At 52.1% G+C, this 21,883-nt stretch overlaps 1 protein-coding gene across 1 annotated transcript in view; it reads right to left on the reverse strand.

Moving 5' to 3' along the window:
- LOC144487444 (very long-chain specific acyl-CoA dehydrogenase, mitochondrial-like) overlaps window positions 1–21,883 on the reverse strand; it is a gene marked incomplete at its 5' end in the record, with an annotated part of 82,928 nt that overhangs the window by 31,385 nt on the left and 29,660 nt on the right. Inside the window, 5 exons of the mRNA XM_078205520.1 lie at window positions 2,947–3,051; window positions 13,518–13,716; window positions 16,415–16,540; window positions 18,049–18,178; window positions 20,305–20,449. Of these exons, the coding sequence (XP_078061646.1) occupies window positions 2,947–3,051; window positions 13,518–13,716; window positions 16,415–16,540; window positions 18,049–18,178; window positions 20,305–20,449 (705 nt within the window). The remainder of the gene's footprint in view (window positions 1–2,946; window positions 3,052–13,517; window positions 13,717–16,414; window positions 16,541–18,048; window positions 18,179–20,304; window positions 20,450–21,883) is intronic.

Here is a 21,883-nt window from a genome sequence, read left to right on the forward strand (position 1 = left end):
TGAGGCCATTCGGCCCATCGAGTTCGCCCCATCGAGTTCGCCCCGCTATTCGATCACGGCTGATATGTTCCTCATCCCCATTCTCCTGCCTTCTCCCCGTAACCCTTCAACCCCCATTCCCAATTAAAAATCAGTCTCACTCCTCCTTAAATTTACTCACTGTCCCAGCACCCACCGGGTAGGGAATTCCACAGATTCACAACCCTTTGGGAGAAGTAGTTTCTCCTCCAACTCTGTTTTAAGTTTGCTGCCCCCTTATCCTCAGACTGTGACCTCTCACCCTAGAACGTCCCACAAGAGGAAGCATCCGCTCCACGTCTACTTTATCCATAACCTTTCATCATCTTGTAGACCTCAATCTGATCTTCCCTCATTCTTCTCAATTCCAGAGAGTATCGGCCTAAACTGTTCAATCTCTCTTCATCCGACAAACCCCTCATTTCTGGAATCAGTCTAGTGAACCTCCTCTGAACTGCCTCCAATGTCACTACATCTTCCCTCAAATACGCAGACCAAAACTGTGCACAATACTCCAGCTGCGGCCTCACCAATGCCTTGTATAGTTACAACAATATTTCCTTAACTTTATACAAAGAACAAAGAACAGTACAGCACAGGAAACAGGCCCTTCGGCCCTCCAAGCCTGTGCCGCTCCTTGGTCCAACTAGACCAATCGTTTGTATCCCTCCATTCCCAGGCTGCTCATGTGACTATCCAGATAAGTCTTAAACGATGTCAGCGTGCCTGCCTCCACCACCCTACTTGGCAGCGCATTCCAGGCCCCCACCACCTTCTGTGTAAAAAACATCTCTCTGATATCTGAGTTATACCTCGCCCCTCTCACCTTGAGCCCGTGACCCCTCGTGATCGTCACTTCTGATCTGGGAAAAAGCTTCCCACCGTTCACCGTATCTATCCCCTTCATAATCTTGTACACCTCTATTAGATCTCCCCTCATTCTCCGTCTTTCCAGGGAGAACAAGCCCAGTTTACCCAATCTCTCCTCATAGCTAAGACCCTCCATACCAGGCAACATCCTGGTAAACCTTCTCTGCACTCTCTCTAACGCCTCCACGTCCTTCTGGTAGTGCGGCGACCAGAACTGGACGCAGTACTCCAAATGTGGCCTAACCAGCGTTCTATACAGCTGCATCATCAGACTCCAGCTTTTATACTCTATACCCCGTCCTATAAAGGCAAGCATACCATATGCCTTCTTCACCACCTTCTCCACCTGTGCTGCCACCTTCAAGGATTTATATTCTATGGATTTATATTCCATTCCTTTAGCTATAAATGCCAACCTTCCATTTGCTTTCTTGACGATTTGCTGTACCTGCATGCTAGTTTTCTGTGACTCATGAACGAGGACACCCAGATCCCTCTGCACCGGAGTACCCCGAAGTCTCTCCCCGTTTCGATAACAAGTCACCTTCCCATTTTTCTGACCAAAATGCATAACCTCCCACTTATCCACGTTAAACTGCATCCGCCACATTTTGGCCCACTCTCCTCACTTATTTCTATGCTCACAGACACGAGGCCGCTGCTATCCCTGGTTCGCCAGGAGGGCCGCACTGTCAGAGGGTCAGTGCTGAGGGAGCGCCGCGCTGTCAGAGGGTCAGTGCTGAGGGAGCGCCGCGCTGTCAGAGGGTCAGTGCTGAGGGAGTGCCGCACTGTCAGAGGGTCAGTGCTGAGGGAGTGCCCACTGTCAGAGGGTCAGTACTGAGGGAGTGCCGCACTGTCAGAGGGTCAGTGCTGAGGGAGCCCCGCACTGTCAGAGGGTCAGTGCTGAGGGAGTGCCGCACTGTCAGAGGGTCAGTGCTGAGGGAGTGTCGCACTGTCAGAGGGTCAGTACTGAGGGAGTGCCGCACTGTCAGAGGGTCAGTGCTGAGGGAGTGCCGCACTGTCAGAGGGTCAGTACTGAGGGAGTGTCGCACTGTCAGAGGGTCAGTACTGAGGGAGTGCCGCACTGTCAGAGGGTCAGTGCTGAGGGAGTGTCGCACTGTCAGAGGGTCAGTACTGAGGGAGTGCCGCACTGTCAGAGGGTCAGTGCTGAGGGAGTGCCGCACTGTCAGAGGGTCAGTACTGAGGGAGTGCCGCACTGTCAGACAAAACATTAATTAAAAAAAAAATATCCCATTTTAATCCCCCTAACCTGTACATCTTTGGACACTAAGGGGCAATTTACCATGGCCAATCCCCCTAACCTGCACATCTTTGGAGTGTGGGAGGAAACCGGAGCACCCGGAGGAAACCCACGCAGACACAGGGAGAACATGCAGACTCCACACAGACGGTGACCCAAGGCCGGAATCGAACCTAGGGTCTCTGGCGCTGTGAGGCAGCAGTGCTAACCACCGTGCTGCCCTTATCACATTGCCGCTTGTGGGATCATGCTGTGCACAAACAGGCTCCTGTGTCTCCCACTTCACCATGGCGACCACCTCTCAAACTGTCTTCAGGGGTGGTTCTGGGATGTGGAAAGGTGCCGGCCAAATGGCAGCCTGTCTTCCTTCGAGGTGGTCGTGCCGGTGAACAGGGTGGGAAGTGCAGTCACGGTGCGTACAGGAGACCCTCGGCAGCCTCCCAGGGGACCCTCGCCAGCCCCCCAGGGGACCCTCGGCAGCCTCCCAGGGGACCCTCGCCAGCCCCCCAGGGGACCCTCGCCAGCCCCCCAGGGGACCCGCGCCAGCCTCCCAGGGGACCCTCGCCAGCCCCCCAGGGGACCCTCGCCAGCCCCCCAGGGGACCCGCGCCAGCCTCCCAGGGGACCCTCGCCAGCCCCCCAGGGGACCCTCGCCAGCCCCCCAGGGGACGCTCGCCAGCCCCCCAGGGGACCCTCGCCAGCCCCCCAGGGGACCCTCGCCAGCCCCCCAGGGGACCCTCGCCAGCCCCCCAGGGGACCCTGCCCGTCCTGAAGCTCCGCCCTGCCGACGCCTCTCACCTCGGTCACATACTGGAGCATCGCCATGTGAGCAACCTTCTCCTGGATGGCGCCAAAGTTGTGAATCTTGTTGCCGAATTGGGTGCGGTTTGCAGCGTGGTCAACCTGACAGAGAGGAAAAGGGACAGGGTGAAGGACGCTGACAAAGCTGCGGTTCAGCTTTCCCCTGTATCTGACCCAATAAATACCCGGGAAATGACAGAGGGGTTTACAGAGGGCAGATGTGGAGAGGATGTAGAGAAGACTTGTGGACACCAAAACTCAGGGGCCATCGATATAAGAAAATCACTCATAAATCAGGAGAAACTTCTTTGCCCAGAGGTCGGGAGAGAATGTGGGACTCGCTCACACAGGGAGTGGGGAGAATGTGGGTCTCGCTCCCACGGGGAGTGGGGGAAGAATGTGGGACTCGCTCCCACAGGGGAGTGGGGGAGAATGTGGGACTCGCTCCCACGGGGAGTGGGGGAGAATGTGGGACTCGCTCCCACGGGAATTGGGGGGGAATGTGGGACTCGCTCCCACGAGGAGCGGGGAGAATGTGGGACTCGCTCCCATGGGGGAGTGGGGAGAATGTGGGACTCGCTCCCACGGGGAGTGGGGAGAATGTGGGACTCGCTCCCACGGGGAGTGGGGAGAATGTGGGACTCGCTCCCACGGGGAGTGGGGAGAATGTGGGACTCGCTCTCACAGGGAGTGGAGGAGAATGTGGGACTCGCTCCCACGGGGAGTGGAGGAGAATGTGGGACTCGCTCCCACGGGGAATGGGGGAGAATGTGGGACTCGCTCCCACGGGGAATGGGGGAGAATGTGGGATGCGCTCCCATGGGGGAGTGGTTGAGGTGAATAGTATCGAGACATTTAAGGATTAAACACATGTGGGAGAAAGGAATAGAAGCGTAGGGTGATGGAGTGAGATGGAGAGGGGGTGGGAGGAGACTGGAGTGGAGCAAAAACACCAGCAAGGAGCCAATGGGCTGAATGGCCTGTTCCTGTGCTGTCCCTTCTTTATACGAGTATCCTTACCAGAGGAGGAGGCCCTGTGTACATGTGCTGGCTCTGTGAAAGAACCTTTCAATCCATTCCAATATCTCCTGCTCATTTCCCCACCATCCTGCATATTCCTCCTGGTCCCAGCAATTCCCCAATTCCCTTCCGAAAGTCCCTACTGAATCTGCTTCCGCCCCCGCCCGTTCAGGCGGAACCTTCTAGATCACAGCAACTCGCTGTGTTTACACACCGGTGCCTTCAAAACCCGTCACTGATTCTTTTTGCCGACTCTTTTCAATCAACGTCCGAGACACAGAATCCAGCAATGGGATAAAAGTCCTTGCAATTGGAAATTCCCTCGCGACAGGAAAACAGAAGCCCACAAAGGAACATGTCTGCCTTCGGAGAAAGTTTCTTTTTCCCAGTTCTTTTTTTGGGGGGGGGGGGGGGAAAGAAAATCATCCAGCTGGGAATAAATGAGTCACTGCGTGCGTGTAGAGAGTTGACAAGGTGGTTGGATGGGGGACGCACGGTGGGATTGTAACTGGAAAGGAACTGGGCATTACTGGAACAATGCAGAAAACTGGAGTCCAAATGAGCAGCAAGGCCACTGACTTGTGTCTGCAACACCTGAAAATCAGAGAATCCCTGCAGCGCACAAGGAGGCCATTCGGGCCATCGAGTCTACACCGACCACAATCCCACCCAGGCCCTATCCCCGTAACCCCAAGCATTTACCCTAGTTAGTCCCCCTGACGCTAGGGGCAATTTAGCACAGCCAATCCATCTAACCTGCACATCTTTGAACACTAAAGGACAATTTAGCATGGCCAATCCACCTAACCTGCACATCTTGGGACACTAAGGGACAACTTAGCACGGCCAATCCACCTAACTTACACATCTTTGGACACTAAGAGGCAATTTAGCATGGCCAATCCGCCTAACCTGTAGGTCTTTGGACACTAAGGGGCAATTTAGCACGGCCAATCCCCCTAACCCGCACATCTTTGGATACTAAAGGGCAATTTAGTATGACCGATCCCTCTTCGGACTGTGGGGGGAAACCGGAGCACCCGGAGGAAACCCACGCAGACACGGGGAGAACGTGCAGACTCCGCACAGACAGTGACCCGAGCCGGGAATCGAACCCGGGTCCCTGGCGCTGTGAGGCAGCAGTGCTAACCCACTGTGCCACCGTGTCGCTCTCAACCAGAACCACTGGGAAAACAAAACAGATGGTCTGGTCACAGAATCCCAACAGTGCAGGAGGAGGCAATGTGGCCTCGGTCTCAGTAAGAGAAACCTGTGAGCGAGAAGCCATTCACTAAATATCTCCAAACTGCCGTCCTGAACCACTCTGCTCTGGGTTCTGACCCTAGTCATGATGTGAAGATGCCGGCGTTGGACTGGGGTAAGCACAGTAAGAAGTCTCACAACACCAGGTTAAAGTCCAACAGGTTTATTTGGTAGCAAATACCATAAGCTTTCGGAGCAAACCTGTTGGACTTTAACCTGGTGTTGTGAGACTTCTTACTGTTCTGACCCTAGGCCCAGACGTAGGTGACTCCTAACCTCCCCGACAAGACATTCTGTTGCATTCTGGGCAGTAAGAGTTTTAACAACACCAGGTTAAAGTCCAACAGGTTTATTTGGTAGCAAATGCCATCAGCTTTCGGAGCGCTGCTCCTTCGTCAGATGGAGTGGAAATGTGCTCTCAAACAGGGCACAGAGACACAAAATCAAGTTACAGAATACTGATTAGAATGCGAATCTCTACAGCCAGCCAGGTCTTAAAGATACAGACAATGTGAGTGGAGGGAGCATTAAGCACAGGTTAAAGAGATGTGTATTGTCTCCAGACAGGACAGCCAGTGAGATTCTACAAGCCCAGGAGGCAAGCTGTGGGGGTTACTGATAGTGTGACATAAACCCAACAGGGCGGCACGGTAGCACAGCGGTTAGCACTGCTGCTTCACAGCTCCAGGGTCCCGGGTTCGATTCCCGGCTCGGGTCACTGTCTGTGTGGAGTTTGCGCATTCTCCTCGTGTCTGCGTGGGTTTCCTCCGGGTGCTCCGGTTTCCTCCCACAGTCCAAAGATGTGCGGGTTAGGTTGATTGGCCAGGTTAAAAATTGCCCCTTAGAGTCCTGGGATGTGTAGGTTAGAGGGTTTAGTGGGTAAATTAGCGGGTAAAAAAAAGGGATTAGCGGGTAGGGCCTGGGTGGGATTGTGGTTGGTGCAGACTCGATGGGCCGAATGGCCTCCTTCTGCACTGTAGGGTTTCTATGATTCTATGATCTGGGCAGCCAGGGGATGGACATTGAATGCCTGTGACAACAGCACAGTGGCACAGTGGTTAGCGCTGCTGCCTCACAGCTCCAGGGTTCAATTCCAGCCTCAGGTCACCGTCTGTGCATCTTTAGATCTTTATCAGTGTCATTTCTTTCACCGCCTTAGTTCCGAAATACGGTCTCTCAGCAGATTTAATCTGCGTTTTAAATGTTCAGACTGGATCAACAAAAGTTAACAAAAAAAATTAAGATTGCGTGTGAAGATATACATTGGGCAGAATCGCTGAGTAGTGTGGAGTTGGGCTGGAACATGAGCGACGCTGGGAGTTAGCAGCCCCAGTGTGGAGTCCAGTAACTCTCCCTCTCAGGCCTAGAAACACGGCAAGGTGGCACAGCGGGTTAGCGCCGCTACCTCACAGCGCCAGGGACCCGGGTTCGATTCCAGCCTCGGGTCACTGTCTGTCTGGAGTCTGCACGATCTCCCAGTGTCTGCGTGGGTTTCCTCCGGGTGCTCCGGTTTCCTCCCACAGTCCAAAGATGTGCAGGTTAGGTGGATTGACCATGCTAAATTGCCCCTTAGTGTCCAAAGATGTGCGGGTTAGGTGGATTGGCCATGCTAAATTGCCCCTTAGTGTCCAAAGATGTGCGGGTTAGGTGGATTGGCCATGCTAAATTGCCCCTTAGTGTCCAAAGATGTACAGGTTAGGCGGATTGGCCATGCTAAATTGCCTCTTAGTGTCCAAAGATGTGTAGGTTAGGTGGATTGGCCATGCTAAATTGCCCCTTAGTATCCAAAGATGTACAGGTTAGGTGGATTGGCCATGCTAAATTGCCCCTTAGTGTCCAAAGATGTGCAGGTTAGGGAGATTGGCCATGCTAAATTGTCCCTCAGTGTCCAACGATGTGCAGGTTAGGGGGATTGGCCATGCTAAATTGCCCCTTAGTGTCCAAAGATGTACAGGTTAGGCGGATTGGCCATGCTAAATTGCCTCTTAGTGTCCAACGATGTGCAGGTTAGGGGGATTGGCCATGCTAAATTGCTCCTTAGTGTCCAAAGATATGCAGGTTACATGGACTGGCCATGCTAAATTGTCCCTCAGTGTCCAAAGATGTGCAGGTTAGGCGGATTGGCCATGGTAAAATGTGTGGGATTACGGGGATAGGATAGGGCAGGGGAGCGGTGAGCCTGGGTAAGATGCTCTTTTGGGGAGACAGTACAGACTCAGTGGGCTGAATGGCCTCCTGCACTGGAGGGATTCTGTGGACAGGCAGCGTGACAAGATTGGCTTTGAAAAGAGACTCACAAATCTGTTCACCCACCACTCAATCGTATCGGCAAACCCTAAACGTCTCACTCAGGAGAATTATTAATTCTCTCAAGAGGAGAATTAAGCCCTCCCAAAACGGTTGACGTTTCTTTCTTAATTCTCTTTGGAATGAACATACCTCGCAATAAGTTGATCTTTCTCTGCACCCTAGCTATGACTGCAACATAGGAGGCTGAGGGGTGATCTTATAGAGGTCAAAGACTATTTCCTCGGGTGGATGGAGCTATTACAAGGGGGCATAACTATAGGGATCGTGGTGGGAGATATAGGAAGGATATCAGAGGTAGGTTCTTTACGCAGAGACTGGTTGGGGTGTGGAATGGACTGCCTGCAGTGATAGTGGAGTCAGACACTTTAGGAACATTTAAGCGGTTATTGGATAGGCACATGGAGCACACCAGGATGATAGGGAGTGGGAGAGCTTGATCTTGGTTTCAGATAAAGCTCGGCACAACATTGTGGGCCGAAGGGCCTGTTCTGTGCTGTACTGTTCTATGTTCTATAAAATAATGAGGGGCACAGATCAGCTAGATAGTCAATATCTTTTCCCAAAGGTAGGGGAGTCTAAAACTAGAGGGCATAGGTTTAAGGTGAGAGGGGAGAGATACAAAAGTGTCCAGAGGGGCAGTTTTTTCACACAGAGGGTGGTGAGTGTCTGGAACGAGCCGCCAGAGGCAGTAGTGGAGGCGGGTACAATGTTGTCTTTTAAAAAGCATCCCATTACATGAGTAAAATGGGTACAGAGGGATATGGGGCAAACGCAGGCAATTGGGACTAGCTTAGTGCTTAAAAAAAGGGTGGAATGGACAGGTTGGGCCGAAGGGCCTGTTTCCATGCTGTAAACCTCAATGACTCTAATCTCCTCTTTTGGTGTTCTGCCTGATAGACTGCGATCGGCGTGAAATCTCATGCAAATTGTTAACTTGCGGTCTTGTTTAAAATGTAACTCGTTGCCTGTGAATGTTGACATAATCTTTGCTCTCTTGTACTGCAGCCAAAATCTGAATTAAAATGGGATATTTTTTTTAAATTAATGTTTTGTCTGACAGTGCGGCACTCCCTCAGTACTGACCCTCTGACAGTGCGGCACTCCCTCAGCACTGACCCTCTGACAGTGCGGCACTCCCTCAGCACTGACCCTCTGACAGTGCGGCACTCCCTCAGCACTGACCCTCTGACAGTGCGGCACTCCCTCAGCACTGACCCTCTGACAGTGCGGCACTCCCTCAGCACTGACCCTCTGACAGTGCGGCACTCCCTCAGCACTGACCCTCTGACAGTGCGGCACTCCCTCAGCACTGACCCTCTGACAGTGCAGCACTCCCTCAAGCACTGACCCTCTGACAGTGCGGCACTCCCTCAGCACTGACCCTCTGACAGTGCGGCACTCCCTCAGCACTGACCCTCTGACAGTGCGGCACTCCCTCAGCACTGACCCTCTGACAGTGCAGCACTCCCTCAAGCACTGACCCTCTGACAGTGCGGCACTCCCTCAGTACTGACCCTCTGACAGTGCGGCACTCCCTCAGCACTGACCCTCTGACAGAGCGGCACTCCCTCAAGCACTGACCCTCTGACAGTGCGGCACTCCCTCAGCACTGACCCTCTGACAGTGCGCACTCCCTCAGTACTGACCCTCTGACAGTGCGGCACTCCCTCAGCACTGACCCTCTGACAGTGCGGCACTCCCTCAGCACTGACCCTCTGACAGTGCGGCACTCCCTCAGCACTGACCCTCTGACAGTGCGGCACTCCCTCAGCACTGACCCTCTGACAGTGCGGCACTCCCCGAGAGGCACCACTTGTGTGTGTGCCTGGTGTCTGAACTCCACTGTAACAGTGACTCCACTAGTTCTCTGCGAGTGGTGACACTCTCAAGGAAATTCCAAACTTGTGTTGTCGTTAGAGAGGGCAAGAGGCAAGAGGGCAAGGGGCAAGAGGGCAAGGGGCAAGAGGGCAAGGGGCAAGAGGGCAAGGAGGTGTGGCGGGGGGGGGGGGGGGTGGGAGAGAGAGAGAGGACAAGAAATACGTTGAACAGTCAGTTGAATTTGTATGAATATGGGCAGAAGGGATTTCAGGATGTAAAACTGGGTCAGTTACGAGTGTTACGCAAGATGAACCGAGCACGTGTTGTGAGCGAGTTGACACTCAGCTCGAGTGTTTCTGTGTCAAAAACACAAACAAGCACTTTCCTAAAATAACTGCACCCCCGTCCGCCTCCCCCACCATTCAACCGCTCATCCTGTCACCTGACCCAACTCACCGCCAAAGCGGCTCCACCTCCAGTGCTGAGCAGAGGCGGCTTCAACCCCAGAGCAGAATTCTCACAGCCTGGCCAAGCCTCGCTGGGAAACTCCCTGCCCACAAGCCAGCCTGAGATTAAAAAATATAAGTCACCAAATACCCCCCCGCACCCTCCACCACTGCCCCAATGTTCCTTTCTGAATGTGCTGACTCACTTTCCGGTGGATAGTTCCCAGGACATTGGCACCCCGGCTGTAAACACCACCGATGCACAGTGGCAGACGCGTGTCCACTCGACAAGACGCACTGCAGCGACTCGCCAAGGCTCCCTTCCACAGCACCTTCCAAACCCACAACCAGGACTGCATGACGGGCACAGTGGGTCAACACCGTTGCCTCACAGCCTCAGGGACCCGGGTTCGGTTCCCGGCTTGGGTTGCTGTCTGTGTGGAGTCTGCACCTTCTCCCCGTGTCTGCGTGGGTTTCCTCCGGGTGCTCCGGTTTCCTCCCACAGTCCAAAAGATGTGCAGGTTAGGTGGATTGGCCGTGCTAAATTGCCCCTTAGTGTCCAAAGATACGTAGGTTAGGGGGATTGGCCGTGCTAAATTGCCCCTTAGTGTCCAAAGATGTGCAGGTTAGGGGGATTGGCCATGCTAAATTGCCCCTTAGTGTCCAAAGATGTGTAGGTTACGGGGATTGGCCATGCTAAATTGCCCCTTAGTGTCCAAAGATGTGTAGGTTACGGGGATTGGCCATGCTAAATTGCCCCTTAGTGTCCAAAGATGTGCAGGTTAGGGGGATTGGCCATGCTAAATTGCCCCTTAGTGTCCAAAGATGTGTAGGTTAGGGGGATTGGCCATGCTAAATTGCCCCTTAGTGTCCAAAGATGTGCGGGTTAGGTGGATTGGCCATGCTAAATTGCCCCTTAATGTCCAAAGATGTGCAGGTTAGGGGGATTGGCCATGCTAAATTGCCCCTTAGTGTCCAAAGATGTGTAGGTTAGGGGGATTGGCCATGCTAAATTGCCCCTTAGTGTCCAAAGATGTGCGGGTTAGGTGGATTGGCCATGCTAAATTGCCCCTTAATGTCCAAAGATGTGCAGGTTAGGGGGATTGGCCATGCTAAATTGCCCCTTAGTGTCCAAAGATGTGTAGGTTAGGGGGATTGGCCATGCTAAATTGCCCCTTAGTGTCCAAAGATGTGCGGGTTAGGTGGATTGGCCATGCTAAATTGCCCCTTAATGTCCAAAGATGTGTAGGTTAGGTGGATTGGCCATGCTAAATTGCCCCTTAATGTCCAAAGATGTGCAGGTTAGGGGGATTGGCCATGCTAAATTGCCCCTTATTGTCCAAAGATGTGCCACTGTGCCAGGGCGGCACAGTGGCACAGTGGGTGAGCACTGCTGCCTCAGAGCTCCAGGGACCCGGATTCGATTCCTGGCTTGGGGTCACTGTCTGTGTGGAGTCTGCACCTTCTCCCCGTGTCTGCGTGGGTTTCCTCCGTGTGCTCTGGTTTCCTCCCACAGTCTGAAAGACGTGCTGGTTAGGGTGCATTGGCCGCGCTAAATTCTCCCTCAGTGTTACCCAAACAGGCGCCGGAATGTGGCGACTGGGGGATTTTCACAGTAACTTCATTGCAGTGTTAATGTGGGCCTACTTACGACACTAATTAATAAACTTAACTTTAAAAACACTGTTAACTGGAAGGACACGGACGGCAGATCCCTGGGAACACCGCCGCCTGGAGGTTCCCCTCCGAGTCACTCACCATCCTGACTGGGAAATATATCGGCTGTTCCTTCACTGTCACTGGGTCAAAATCCTAGAATTCCCTCCCTAACAACACTTGTGGATGTACCTTCAACGCTTGGACTGCAGCGGTTCACAAAGGCAGCTCACCACCACCTTCTCAAGGGTGGCTGGCCCAGCCAGAGGCACACACATCCTGAGAATCGGTGAAGAACTGTCGACCAAGATATGGCTTTTGTTTTTACTCAATTCTACAGACATGGGCGTCGCTGTCTGGTCCAGCATTTATTGCCCAGCCTTAATTGCCCTTGAACTGAGAGTCTCGCTTCAGAATCAACCCACATTGGCTGTGGCTCTGGAGTCACATGTAGGCCAGACCGGGGTAAGGACGGCAGATTTCCTTCCCTAAAGGGAACCAGATGGGTTTTTCCGACAATCGGGTCATCAGTAGATTCTTAGTTCCAGATAATTTTTTATTGAATTCAAATTCCACCATCTGCCGTGGCGGGATTCGAACCCGGGGTCCCCCAGAACGTTACCCTGGATTACTACTAGTCCAGCAACAATACCACTGCACCACTGCTCTCCCTCGTACGATCAACACTGAGCAAGCACATTACTAGTAACATCATTACTAAGGTACCTCCCAGCAGCAGTCGCAGGATAGAGGGCTTACAGGCCCCTGAGGACTGGGATGAGGAGGAACTTCTTCACTCAGAGGCTGGTGAACCTATGGAATTCTCCACCACAGAAAGCTGTGGAGGCCAAGTCACTGAATGTATTTAGGAAGGAAATAGATAAGATTTCTAGACCCGATACAATCATAGAACCCTGACAGTGCAGGAGGCGGCTCACAACACCAGGTTAAAGTTCAACAGGTTCCTTTGGTAGCACTCACCGGATGAAGGAGCAGCACTCCGAAAGCTCGTGATTCCAAATAAACCAGTTGGACTTTAACCTGGTGTTGAGAGACTTCTTACTGTGCCCACCCCAGTCCAACGCCGGCATCTCCGCAACATGCGGAAGGAGGCCATTCAGTCTGCACACGACTACAATCGAACCCAGGCCCTATCCCCTTAATCTCACATATTTACCCTGCTAGTTCCCCTGACACTAAGGGGCAATTTAGCATGGCCAATCCCCCTAAGCTGCACATCTTTGGACACTAAGGGGCAATTTAGCATGGCCAATCCCCCTAAGCTGCACATCTTTGGACACTAAGGGGCAATTTAGCATGGCCAATCCACCTAACCCGCACATCTTTGGACACTAAGAGACAATTTAGCATGGCCAATCCACCTAACCTGCACATCTTTGGACACTAAGAGACAATTTAGCATGGCCAATCCACCCAACCCGCACATCTCTGGACTGCAGGAGGAACCCGGAGGAAACCCATGCAGACACGGGGAGAACGTGCAAACTCCGCACAGTCACCTGAGACCGGAATTGAACCCAGGTCCCTGGCGCTATGAGGCAGCAGCGCTAACCCACTGTGCCACCCATTGTTATTATTAAAGGTGTTATGGGGAGAGGGCTGAAGTATGGCGTTGCGATAGAGGATCAATCATTAGCGTGTTGAATGGCGGAACCAGCTCGCAGGGCCGAATGGCCCACGTCTGCTACTATTTTATTGTATAATTAGAATTCCTACAGTGCAGGAGGAGTCCAGTTGGTCCATCGAGCCTGCTCCAACAAGCACAGTGGCACAGAGGCTGGCACTGCTGCCCCACAGCGCCAGTCTTATGATTGTGTGGGATACGCGGCTGGAAGTTGAGGTCATAGAGGTTTACAGCATGCAAACAGGCCCTTCGGCCCAACTTGTCCATGCCGCCCTTTTGTTTTAAACCACTAGGCTAATCCCAATTGCCCGCGTTTGGCCCATGTCCCTTGATACCCATCGTACCCATGGGACTGTCTATATTGGAGGTGGGCCAGCTCTTGCTGTGGGGACGGTTTCACAGACACTTACTGCCTTGGCAATGACTGCCTTCATGGTCCCAGAGAGGGCCGCTGCCATGCCGAAGCGCCCGTTGTTCAGGATGTTCATGGCCACCTTAAACCCGCTGCCGACGTCTCCCAGGACATTCTCCACCGGCACCCTGACATCGTCAAAGTGCACCTCCGCCGTGTTGGACGCTTTAATTCCCATCTTCTTCTCCGGTGGACCACTGGAAAGGCAAGCGCACAGAGACAGTGAGTTCACGGCGGGCGGCCCTGGCGCCCACAGACAGGGATAGAGAGTATATACGTTTGGTTAACCTTTGATTTGATTTATTATTGTCACATTGGGATATAATGAAAAGTATTATGTTCACGCAAAGGCTAACCAAAGAACTGCCAGATATGGCAACATCCTATCTTTTATCCTCGGGAGATTTTTTCAGTATAAATGCGAAGTGATGCATTTCGGTAGATCTAATGTAAGGGGGGAGCTATACAATAAATGGCAGAACCATCAGGAGTCTCGACACACAGAGGGACCTGGGTGTACAAGTCCACAGATCCTTAAAGGTGGCAGCACAGGTGGAGAGGGTGGTGAAGAAGGCATGCTTGCCTTTATTGGACGGGGCATAGAATATAAAAGTTGGCATATGATGTTGCAGCTGTATAGAACGCTGGTTAGGCCACATTTGGAATACTGCGTCCAGTTCTGGTCGCCGCACTACCAGAAGGACGTGGAGGCTTTGGAGAGAGTGCAGAGAAGGTTTACCAGGATGTTGCCTGGTATGGAAGGGCTTAGCTATGAGGAGAGATTGGGTAAACTGGGGATGTTCTCCCTGGAAAGACGGAGGATGAGGGGCGACCTAATAGAGGTGTATAAAATTATGAAGGGCATAGATAGGGTGAACAGTGGGAAGCTTTTCCCCAGGTCGGAGGTGACGAACACAAGGGGTCACGGGTTCAAGGTGAGGGGGGCAAGGTTCAACACAGATGTCAGGGGGACGTATTTTACACAGAGGGTGGTGGGGGCCTGGAATGCGCTGCCAAGCAAGGTGATTGAGGCGGACACACTGGGATCGTTTAAGACTTATCTAAATAGCCACATGAACAGACTGGGAATAGAGGGATACAAACGAATGGTCTAGTTGGGCACATGAGTGGCGCAGGCTTGGAGGGCCGAAGGGCCTGTTCCTGTGCTGTATTGTTCTTTGTATTGTTTCTTGTGTGCTATACAGACAAAGCATACCGTTCATAGAGAAGGAGAGAGTGCTGAATGTAGTGTTACAGTCATAGCTAGGGTGTAGAGAAAGATCAACTTAGTGCAAGGTAGGTCCATTCAAAAGTCTGATGACAGCAGGGAAGAAGCTGTCTCAGCAGAGAGTCGACAATAATCTCTCCCTCAATGTCAACAAAATGAAGGAGATTGTCATCGACTTCAGGAAGCGTAAAGGAGAACATGTCCCTGTCTACATCAACGGGGACGAAGTAGAAAGGGTCGAGAGCTTCAAGTTTCTCGGAGTCCAGATCACCAGCAACCTGGAGTCGCGACCTCAGACTTTTGTATCTTTTTCCCGATGGAAGAAGGTGGAAGAGAGAATGTCCGGGGTGCGTGGGGTCCTTAATTATGCTGGCTGCTTTTCCCCGAGGCAGCGGGAAGTGTAGACAGAGTCAATGGATGGGAGGCTGGTTTGCGTGATGGATTGGGCTACATTCACCACCTTTTGTAGTTTCTTGCGGTCTTGGGCAGAGCAGGAGCCCCATACCAAGCTGTGATACACCCAGAAAGAATGCTTTCTGTGGGGCATCTGTAAAAGTTGGTGAGAGTCGTAGCTGACATGCCAAATTTCCTTAGTCTCCTGAGAAAGTAGAGGTGTTGTTGGGCTTTCTTAACTATAGTGTCAGCATGGGGGGGACCAGGACAGGTTGTTGGTGATCTGGACTCCGAGAGACTTGAAGGTCTCGACCCTTTCTACTTCGTCCCCGGTTGATGTAGACAGGGGCATGTTCTCCTTTACGATTCCTGAAGTCGATGACTATCTCCTTCGTTTTGTTGATATTGAGGGAGAGATTATTGCTGTCTCTCTCTGCTGAGACAGCAGCTGGGATAGATAATATGGAGAGACAATACACATCTTTTTAGCCTGTCTTGATGCTCTCTCCACTCACATTGTTTCGTTTCTTAAAGACTTGATTAGTTGTAAGTATTCGCATTCCAACCATTATTCATGTAAATTGAGTCTGTGTCTTTATAAGCTCTGTTTGTGAACAGAATTCCCACTCACCTGAAGAAGGGGCTAAGAGCTCCGAAAGCTTGTGTGGCTTTTGCTACCAAATAAACCTGTTGGACTTTAACCTGGTGTTGTTAAACTTCTCACTATAGATAATATGGCCAGTTCTGTGACGGGTGTAGCACTATGGGGAGAGATGCTGAGGCTTTAGAGAGGGCGCAGAGGAGATGGAATGACGCGAGGGATATTGGGGGATTTCAGTCCACGTGGAGAGAGACTGGGAGAAGCCGGGATCGTTCTCCTCGGAGCAGAGAAGGTTAAGGGGGAGATTTAATCGAGGCGTTCAGAATTATAAAGGTAAATGAGGAGAAAGTGTTTCCCGGTGGCAGGAGGGTGGGTAACCAAAGGGGGGGACACGGATTGAAGAGAATCGGGAAAAGAACCAGAGGGAGGGGGAGACGAGGAGAATTTTATTTTGTACAGCGAGTTGTGACTGGAAAAGGGCAAATAAGGGGGAAATTGTCAGGGTTACAGGGGGTGAAATATTCTGCTGGGGGGGCAGTGTGCGGTTAGACCGTGACATGTTTACATAGGATGGAGAGACCATGAATGTTGGCGCAGTTTGGAATGGAATGCCTTACTGGGGGAGAGTGCGTCTGGGTTACCACATTTCACAGTATTTCGGCACACGGCTTACCTTGTTACCCCACCGAATCCCCTCTCCACAATGAAGGTGGTGATTTTGTCTCGCACTTCACCAATGCTCTGGTCAGTCACGGGCACTTTCGCAAAGACAGTGAAGATATCTGCCAGGCCGCCATTGCTGCCGAATGCCGAGAGTGGGGAAAACAAGAGTTACCGGCGCACTCACACACACCGGGGCTGCTACCACAAGGCTTCTTTTTAAATGCTAACAGCCATAGAGTCATAGAGATTTACAGCAGGGAAACAGGCCCTTCGGCCCAACTTGTCCATGCCCTTTTTTAAACCCCTAAACTAATCCCAATTGCCCGCATTTGGTCCATATCCCTCGATACCCATCGTACCCATGTAACTATCTAAACGCTTTTTAAAGGACAAAATTGTACCCGCCTCTACTACTGCCTCTGGCAGCTCGTTCCAGACACTCACCACCCTCTGTGTGGAAAAAACTGACCCTCTGGACCCTTTTGTATCTCTCCCCTCTCACTGCTGCCTCACAGCGCCAGGGACCCGAGTTCGATTCCGGCCTCGGGTGACTGCTTGGAGTCTGCACGTTCTCCCCGTGTCTGTGTGGGTTTCCTCCGGGTGCTCCGGTTTCCTCCCACACTCCAAAGATGTGCGGGTTAGGTGGACTCGCCATGCTAAATTGCCCCTTAGTGTCCAAAGATGTGTAGGTTAGGTGGGTTGGCCATGCTAAATTGCCCCTTAGTGTCCAAAGATGTGCAGGTTAGGTGGATTGGCCGTGCTAAATTGCCCCTTAGTGTCCAAAGATGTGCAGGTTAGGTGGATTGGCCATGCTAAATTGCCCCTTAGTGTCCAAAGATGTGTAGGTTAGGTGGATTGGCCATGCTAAATTGCCCCTTAGTGTCCAAAGATGTGCAGGTTAGGGGGATTGGCCGTGCTAAATTGCCCCTTAGTGTCCAAAGATGTGTAGGTTAGGTGGATTGGCCATGTTAAATTGTCCCATAGCATCCAAACATGTGCAGGTTAGGGGGATTGGCCATGTTAAATTGCCCCTTAGTGTCCAAAGATGTGCAGGTTAGGGGGATTGGCCATGTTAAATTGCCCCTTAGTGTCCAAAGATGTGTAGGTTAGGTGGATTGGCCATGTTAAATTGTCCCATAGCATCCAAACATGTGCAGGTTAGGTGGATTGGCCGTGCTAAATTGCCCCTTAGTGTCCAAAGATGTGCAGGTTAGGTGGATTGGCCGTGCTAAATTGCCCCTTAGTGTCCAAAGATGGGCAGGTTAGGTGGATTGTCCGTGCTAAATTGCCCCTTAGTGTCCAAAGATGTGCGGGTTAGGTGGATTGGCCGTGCTAAATTGCCCCTTCGTGTCCAAAGATATGTAGGTTAGGTGGATTGGCCATGCTAAATTACCCCTTAGTGTCCAAGGATGTGTAGGTTCAGGGGATTAGCAGGGTAAATACATGAGGTTGTGGGGACATGGCCTGGGCAAGATGCTCTGTTGGAGAGTCGGTGCAGACTCGATGGGCCGAATGGCCTCCTTCTGCACTGTAGGTTCTATGATTCTATGAAAATGAATTGGAGCGGCTGGGAGGAGGGATTCCCCCACCTCCTGCGTAAAGAATCTCACCACAACTCAGCCCTGTGCCTGGTGAGCCCCGTACCTGATCCAGATCTTGCCCCCGTTGAGGGTGTAATATTTTCCGCAGTTGCTCTTGACGGCTGTGGTTTTGATGGAGGCAGCGTCGGAGCCGCTGGCCGGCTCGGTCAGGCAGAAGGCCGCGATAGTTTCACCTGGACAGAACAAATATGCATTTAATATACAGTAATTGGCAGAACCCTTAAGAGTATTGATAGGCAGAGGGATCTGGGTGTACAGGTACACAGGCCACTGAAAGTGGCAACGCAGGTGGAGAAGGTAGTCAAGAAGGCATACGGCATGCTTGCCTTCATCGGCCGGGGCATTGAGTTTAAAAATTGGCAAGTCATGTTGCAGCTTTATAGAACCTTAGTTAGGCCGCACTTGGAATATAGTGTTCAATTCTGGTCGCCACACTACCAGAAGGATGTGGAGGCTTTGGAGAGGGTACAGAAAAGATTTACCAGGATGTTGCCTGGTATGGAGGGCATTAGCTATGAGGAGAGGTTGGAGAAACTCGGTTTGTTCTCACTGGAGCGACGGAGGTTGAGGGGCGACCTGATAGAAGTCTACAAGATTATGAGAGGCATGGACAGAGTGGATAGTCAGAAGCTTTTTCCCAGGGTGGAAGAGTCAATTACTAGGGGGCACAGGTTTAAGGTGCGAGGGGCAAGGTTTAAAGGAGATGTACGAGGCAAGTTTTTTACACAGAGGGTGGTGGGTGCCTGGAACTCGTTGCCGGGGGAGGGAGTGGAAGCGGATACGGTAGTGAGTTTTAAGGGGCGTCTGGACAAATACATGAATAGGATGGGAATAGAGGGATATGGTCCCCGGAAGGGTAGGGGGTTTTAGTTAAGACGGGCAGCATGGTCGGTGCAGGCTTGGAGGGCCGAAGGGCCCCGGGATGTTGACAGTGGGGGATTCAGTGATGGTAACCCCCAGGATGTTGATAGTGGGGGATTCAGTGATGGTAACCCCCAGGATGTAAATAGTGGGGAGGATTCAGTGATGGTAACCCCCAGGATGTTGATAGTGGGGGATTCAGTGATGGTAATCCCCCAGGATGTTGATGGTGGGGAGATTCAGTGACGGTAACCCCCAGGATGTTGATAGTGGGGAGGATTCAGTGATGGTAACCCCCAGGATGTTGGCAGTGGGAGATTCAGTGATGGTGATGGCATTGAGTGTCCAGGGCCAATGGTTAGATTCTCTCTTGTTGGAGAAGGTCATTGCCTGGAACTTGTGTGGCGCGATCCCATGACCTTCTGTCTCAGAAGAGGACAGTATTACCCAGGGAGCCATGAATAGCAACATATGGAATAGATTTATTTTTGGCGGAACAGGGTGTGGCTCCCTCTACACTGTCCCCATCAAACACTCCCAGGACAGGTACAGCACGGGGTTAGATACAGAGTAAAGCTCCCTCTACACTGTCCCCCATCAAACACTCCCAGGACAGGTACAGCACGGGGTTAGATACAGAGTAAAGCTCCCTCTACACTGTCCCCATCAAACACTCCCAGGACAGGTACAGCACGGGGTTAGATACAGAGTAAAGCTCCCTCTACACTGTCCCCATCAAACTCTCCCAGGACAGGTACAGCGCGGGGTTAGATACAGAGTAAAGCTCCCTCTACACTATCCCCCATCAAACACTCCCAGGACAGGGACAGCACGGAGTTAGATACAGAGTAAAGCTCCCTCTACACTGTCCCCCATCAAACACTCCCAGGACAGGTACAGCACGGGGTTAGATACAGAGTAAAGCTCCCTCTACACTGTCCCCCATCAAACACTCCCAGGACAGGTACAGCATGGGGTTAGATACAGAGTAAAGCTTCCTCTACACTGTCCCTCATCAAACACTCCCAGGACAGGTACAGCACGGGGTTAGATACAGAGTAGACCTCCCTCTACACTGTCCCCCATCAAACACTCCCAGGACAGGTACAGCATGGGGTTAGATGCAGAGTAAAGCTTCCTCTATACTGTCCCCCATCAAACACTCCCAGGACAGGTACAGCACGGGGTTAGATACAGAGTAAAGCTCCCTCTACACTGTCCCCATCAAACACTCCCACGACAGGTACAGCATGGGGTTAGATACAGAGTAAAGCTTCCTCTACACTGACCTGGATACTTCCACATGCTTTTCTGCCCAGTGGAGAGAGAAAACACTCATTATAAATTGCATTTGAACTCCCGTCTCCAGACCTGGGGTTCCCCTGCGTCCCCAGTTGATGGACTGCCAGTCCCCCTGCCCTGTGTCCACGGTGCCTACCTGTCGCGAGCTTAGGAAGGTACTTCTTCTTCTGGGCATCATTTCCAAACAGAAGGATCCCTTTAAATCCAATGGACTGATGAGCCCCGAGGGTGATCCCCACCCCCAGGTCATGCATGCCCACGATCTCGACCAGCCGAGCGTACTGCCAAAACAAAGGAAACAGCTGTGCCATCATTGCTCCCTTTGAAATTTGCCATTCTTGCATCTGTCCTGATGGGTGCAATTCAAAAAGCTTCGACAGCACGTCTCTTCCCTGGTATTGTATGGATCAGATCTCCACTCCACCCTCGCCCAAGGCCTCGTCACCCTTCCTGAAGACTGATGTCAGAATTCTACACAGTTGAGGTGAATTCAGTATTGGAGGCCGACAGCACAGTAAAAGGCCCTTCGGCCCATCAAGCCTGTGCTGGTCAAATCCACGGTGGCTCAGTGGGTTAGCGCTGCTGCCTCACAGCGCCAGGGACCCGGGTTCGATTCCCGGCCCCGGGTCACTGTCTGTGCGGAGTCTGCACGTTCTCCCCGTGTCTGTGTGGGTTTCCTCCGGGTGCTCCGGTTTCCTCCCGCAGTCCGAAAGACGTGCTGGTTAGGGTGCTAAATTCTCCCTCAGTGTTACCCGAACAGGCACCGGAGTGTGGGCGACTAGGGGATTTTCACAGTCACTTCATTGCAGTGTTAAGGTAAGCCTACTTGGAACATAGAAAAGCTACAGCACAAACAGGCCCTTCGGCCCACAAGTTGCGCCGACCATGTCCCTACCTACTAGGCTGACCTATAACCCTCTATCTTACTAACTTCCGTGAACCTATCCAAAAGTCTCTTAAAAGATTCCATCGAATCCGCCTCCACCACCACTACCAGCAGCCGATTCCATGCACCCACCACCCTCTGAGTGAAAAACTTACCCCAAACATCTCCTCTGTACCTACTCCCCAGCACCCTAAACCTGTGACCTCTTGTGGCAACCATTTCAGCCCTGGGTAAAAGCCTCTGAGAATCCACTCTATCAATACCCCTCAACATCTTATACACCTCTATCAGGTCACCACTCATCCTTCGCCTCTCCAAGGAGAAAAGACCGAGCTCTCTCAACCTATCCTCATAAGGCATGCCATCTAATCCAGGCAACATCCTCGTAAATCTCCTCTGCACCCTTTCTATGGCTTTCACATCCTTTCTGTCATGAGGCGACCAGAACTGGGCACAGTACTCCAGGTGGGGTCTGACCAGGGTCCTATACAGCTGCAGCATTATCTCCCGATTTCTGAACTCAATTCCTCTATTGATGAAGGCCAGTATTCCATACACATTCTTAACCACAGCCTCTACCTGCGACGCTGCTTTGAGCGTCCTATGAACCCGGACCCCAAGATCCCTCTGTTCTTCCACACTGCCAAGCGTCTTACCCTGAATATTATATTCTTCCATCCTATTCGACCTGCCAAAATGAACCACCACACACTTATCTGGGTTGAAGTCCATCTGCCACTTCTCCGCCCAGTCTTGCATCTTATCTATGTCTCGTTGCAACTGCTGACATCCCTCTACACTATCCACAACCCCACCAACCTTTGCGCCA

The sequence above is a fragment of the Mustelus asterias genome, unplaced genomic scaffold, assembly GCF_964213995.1.
Source record: "Mustelus asterias unplaced genomic scaffold, sMusAst1.hap1.1 HAP1_SCAFFOLD_794, whole genome shotgun sequence".
Lineage (NCBI taxonomy): Eukaryota > Metazoa > Chordata > Chondrichthyes > Carcharhiniformes > Triakidae > Mustelus > Mustelus asterias.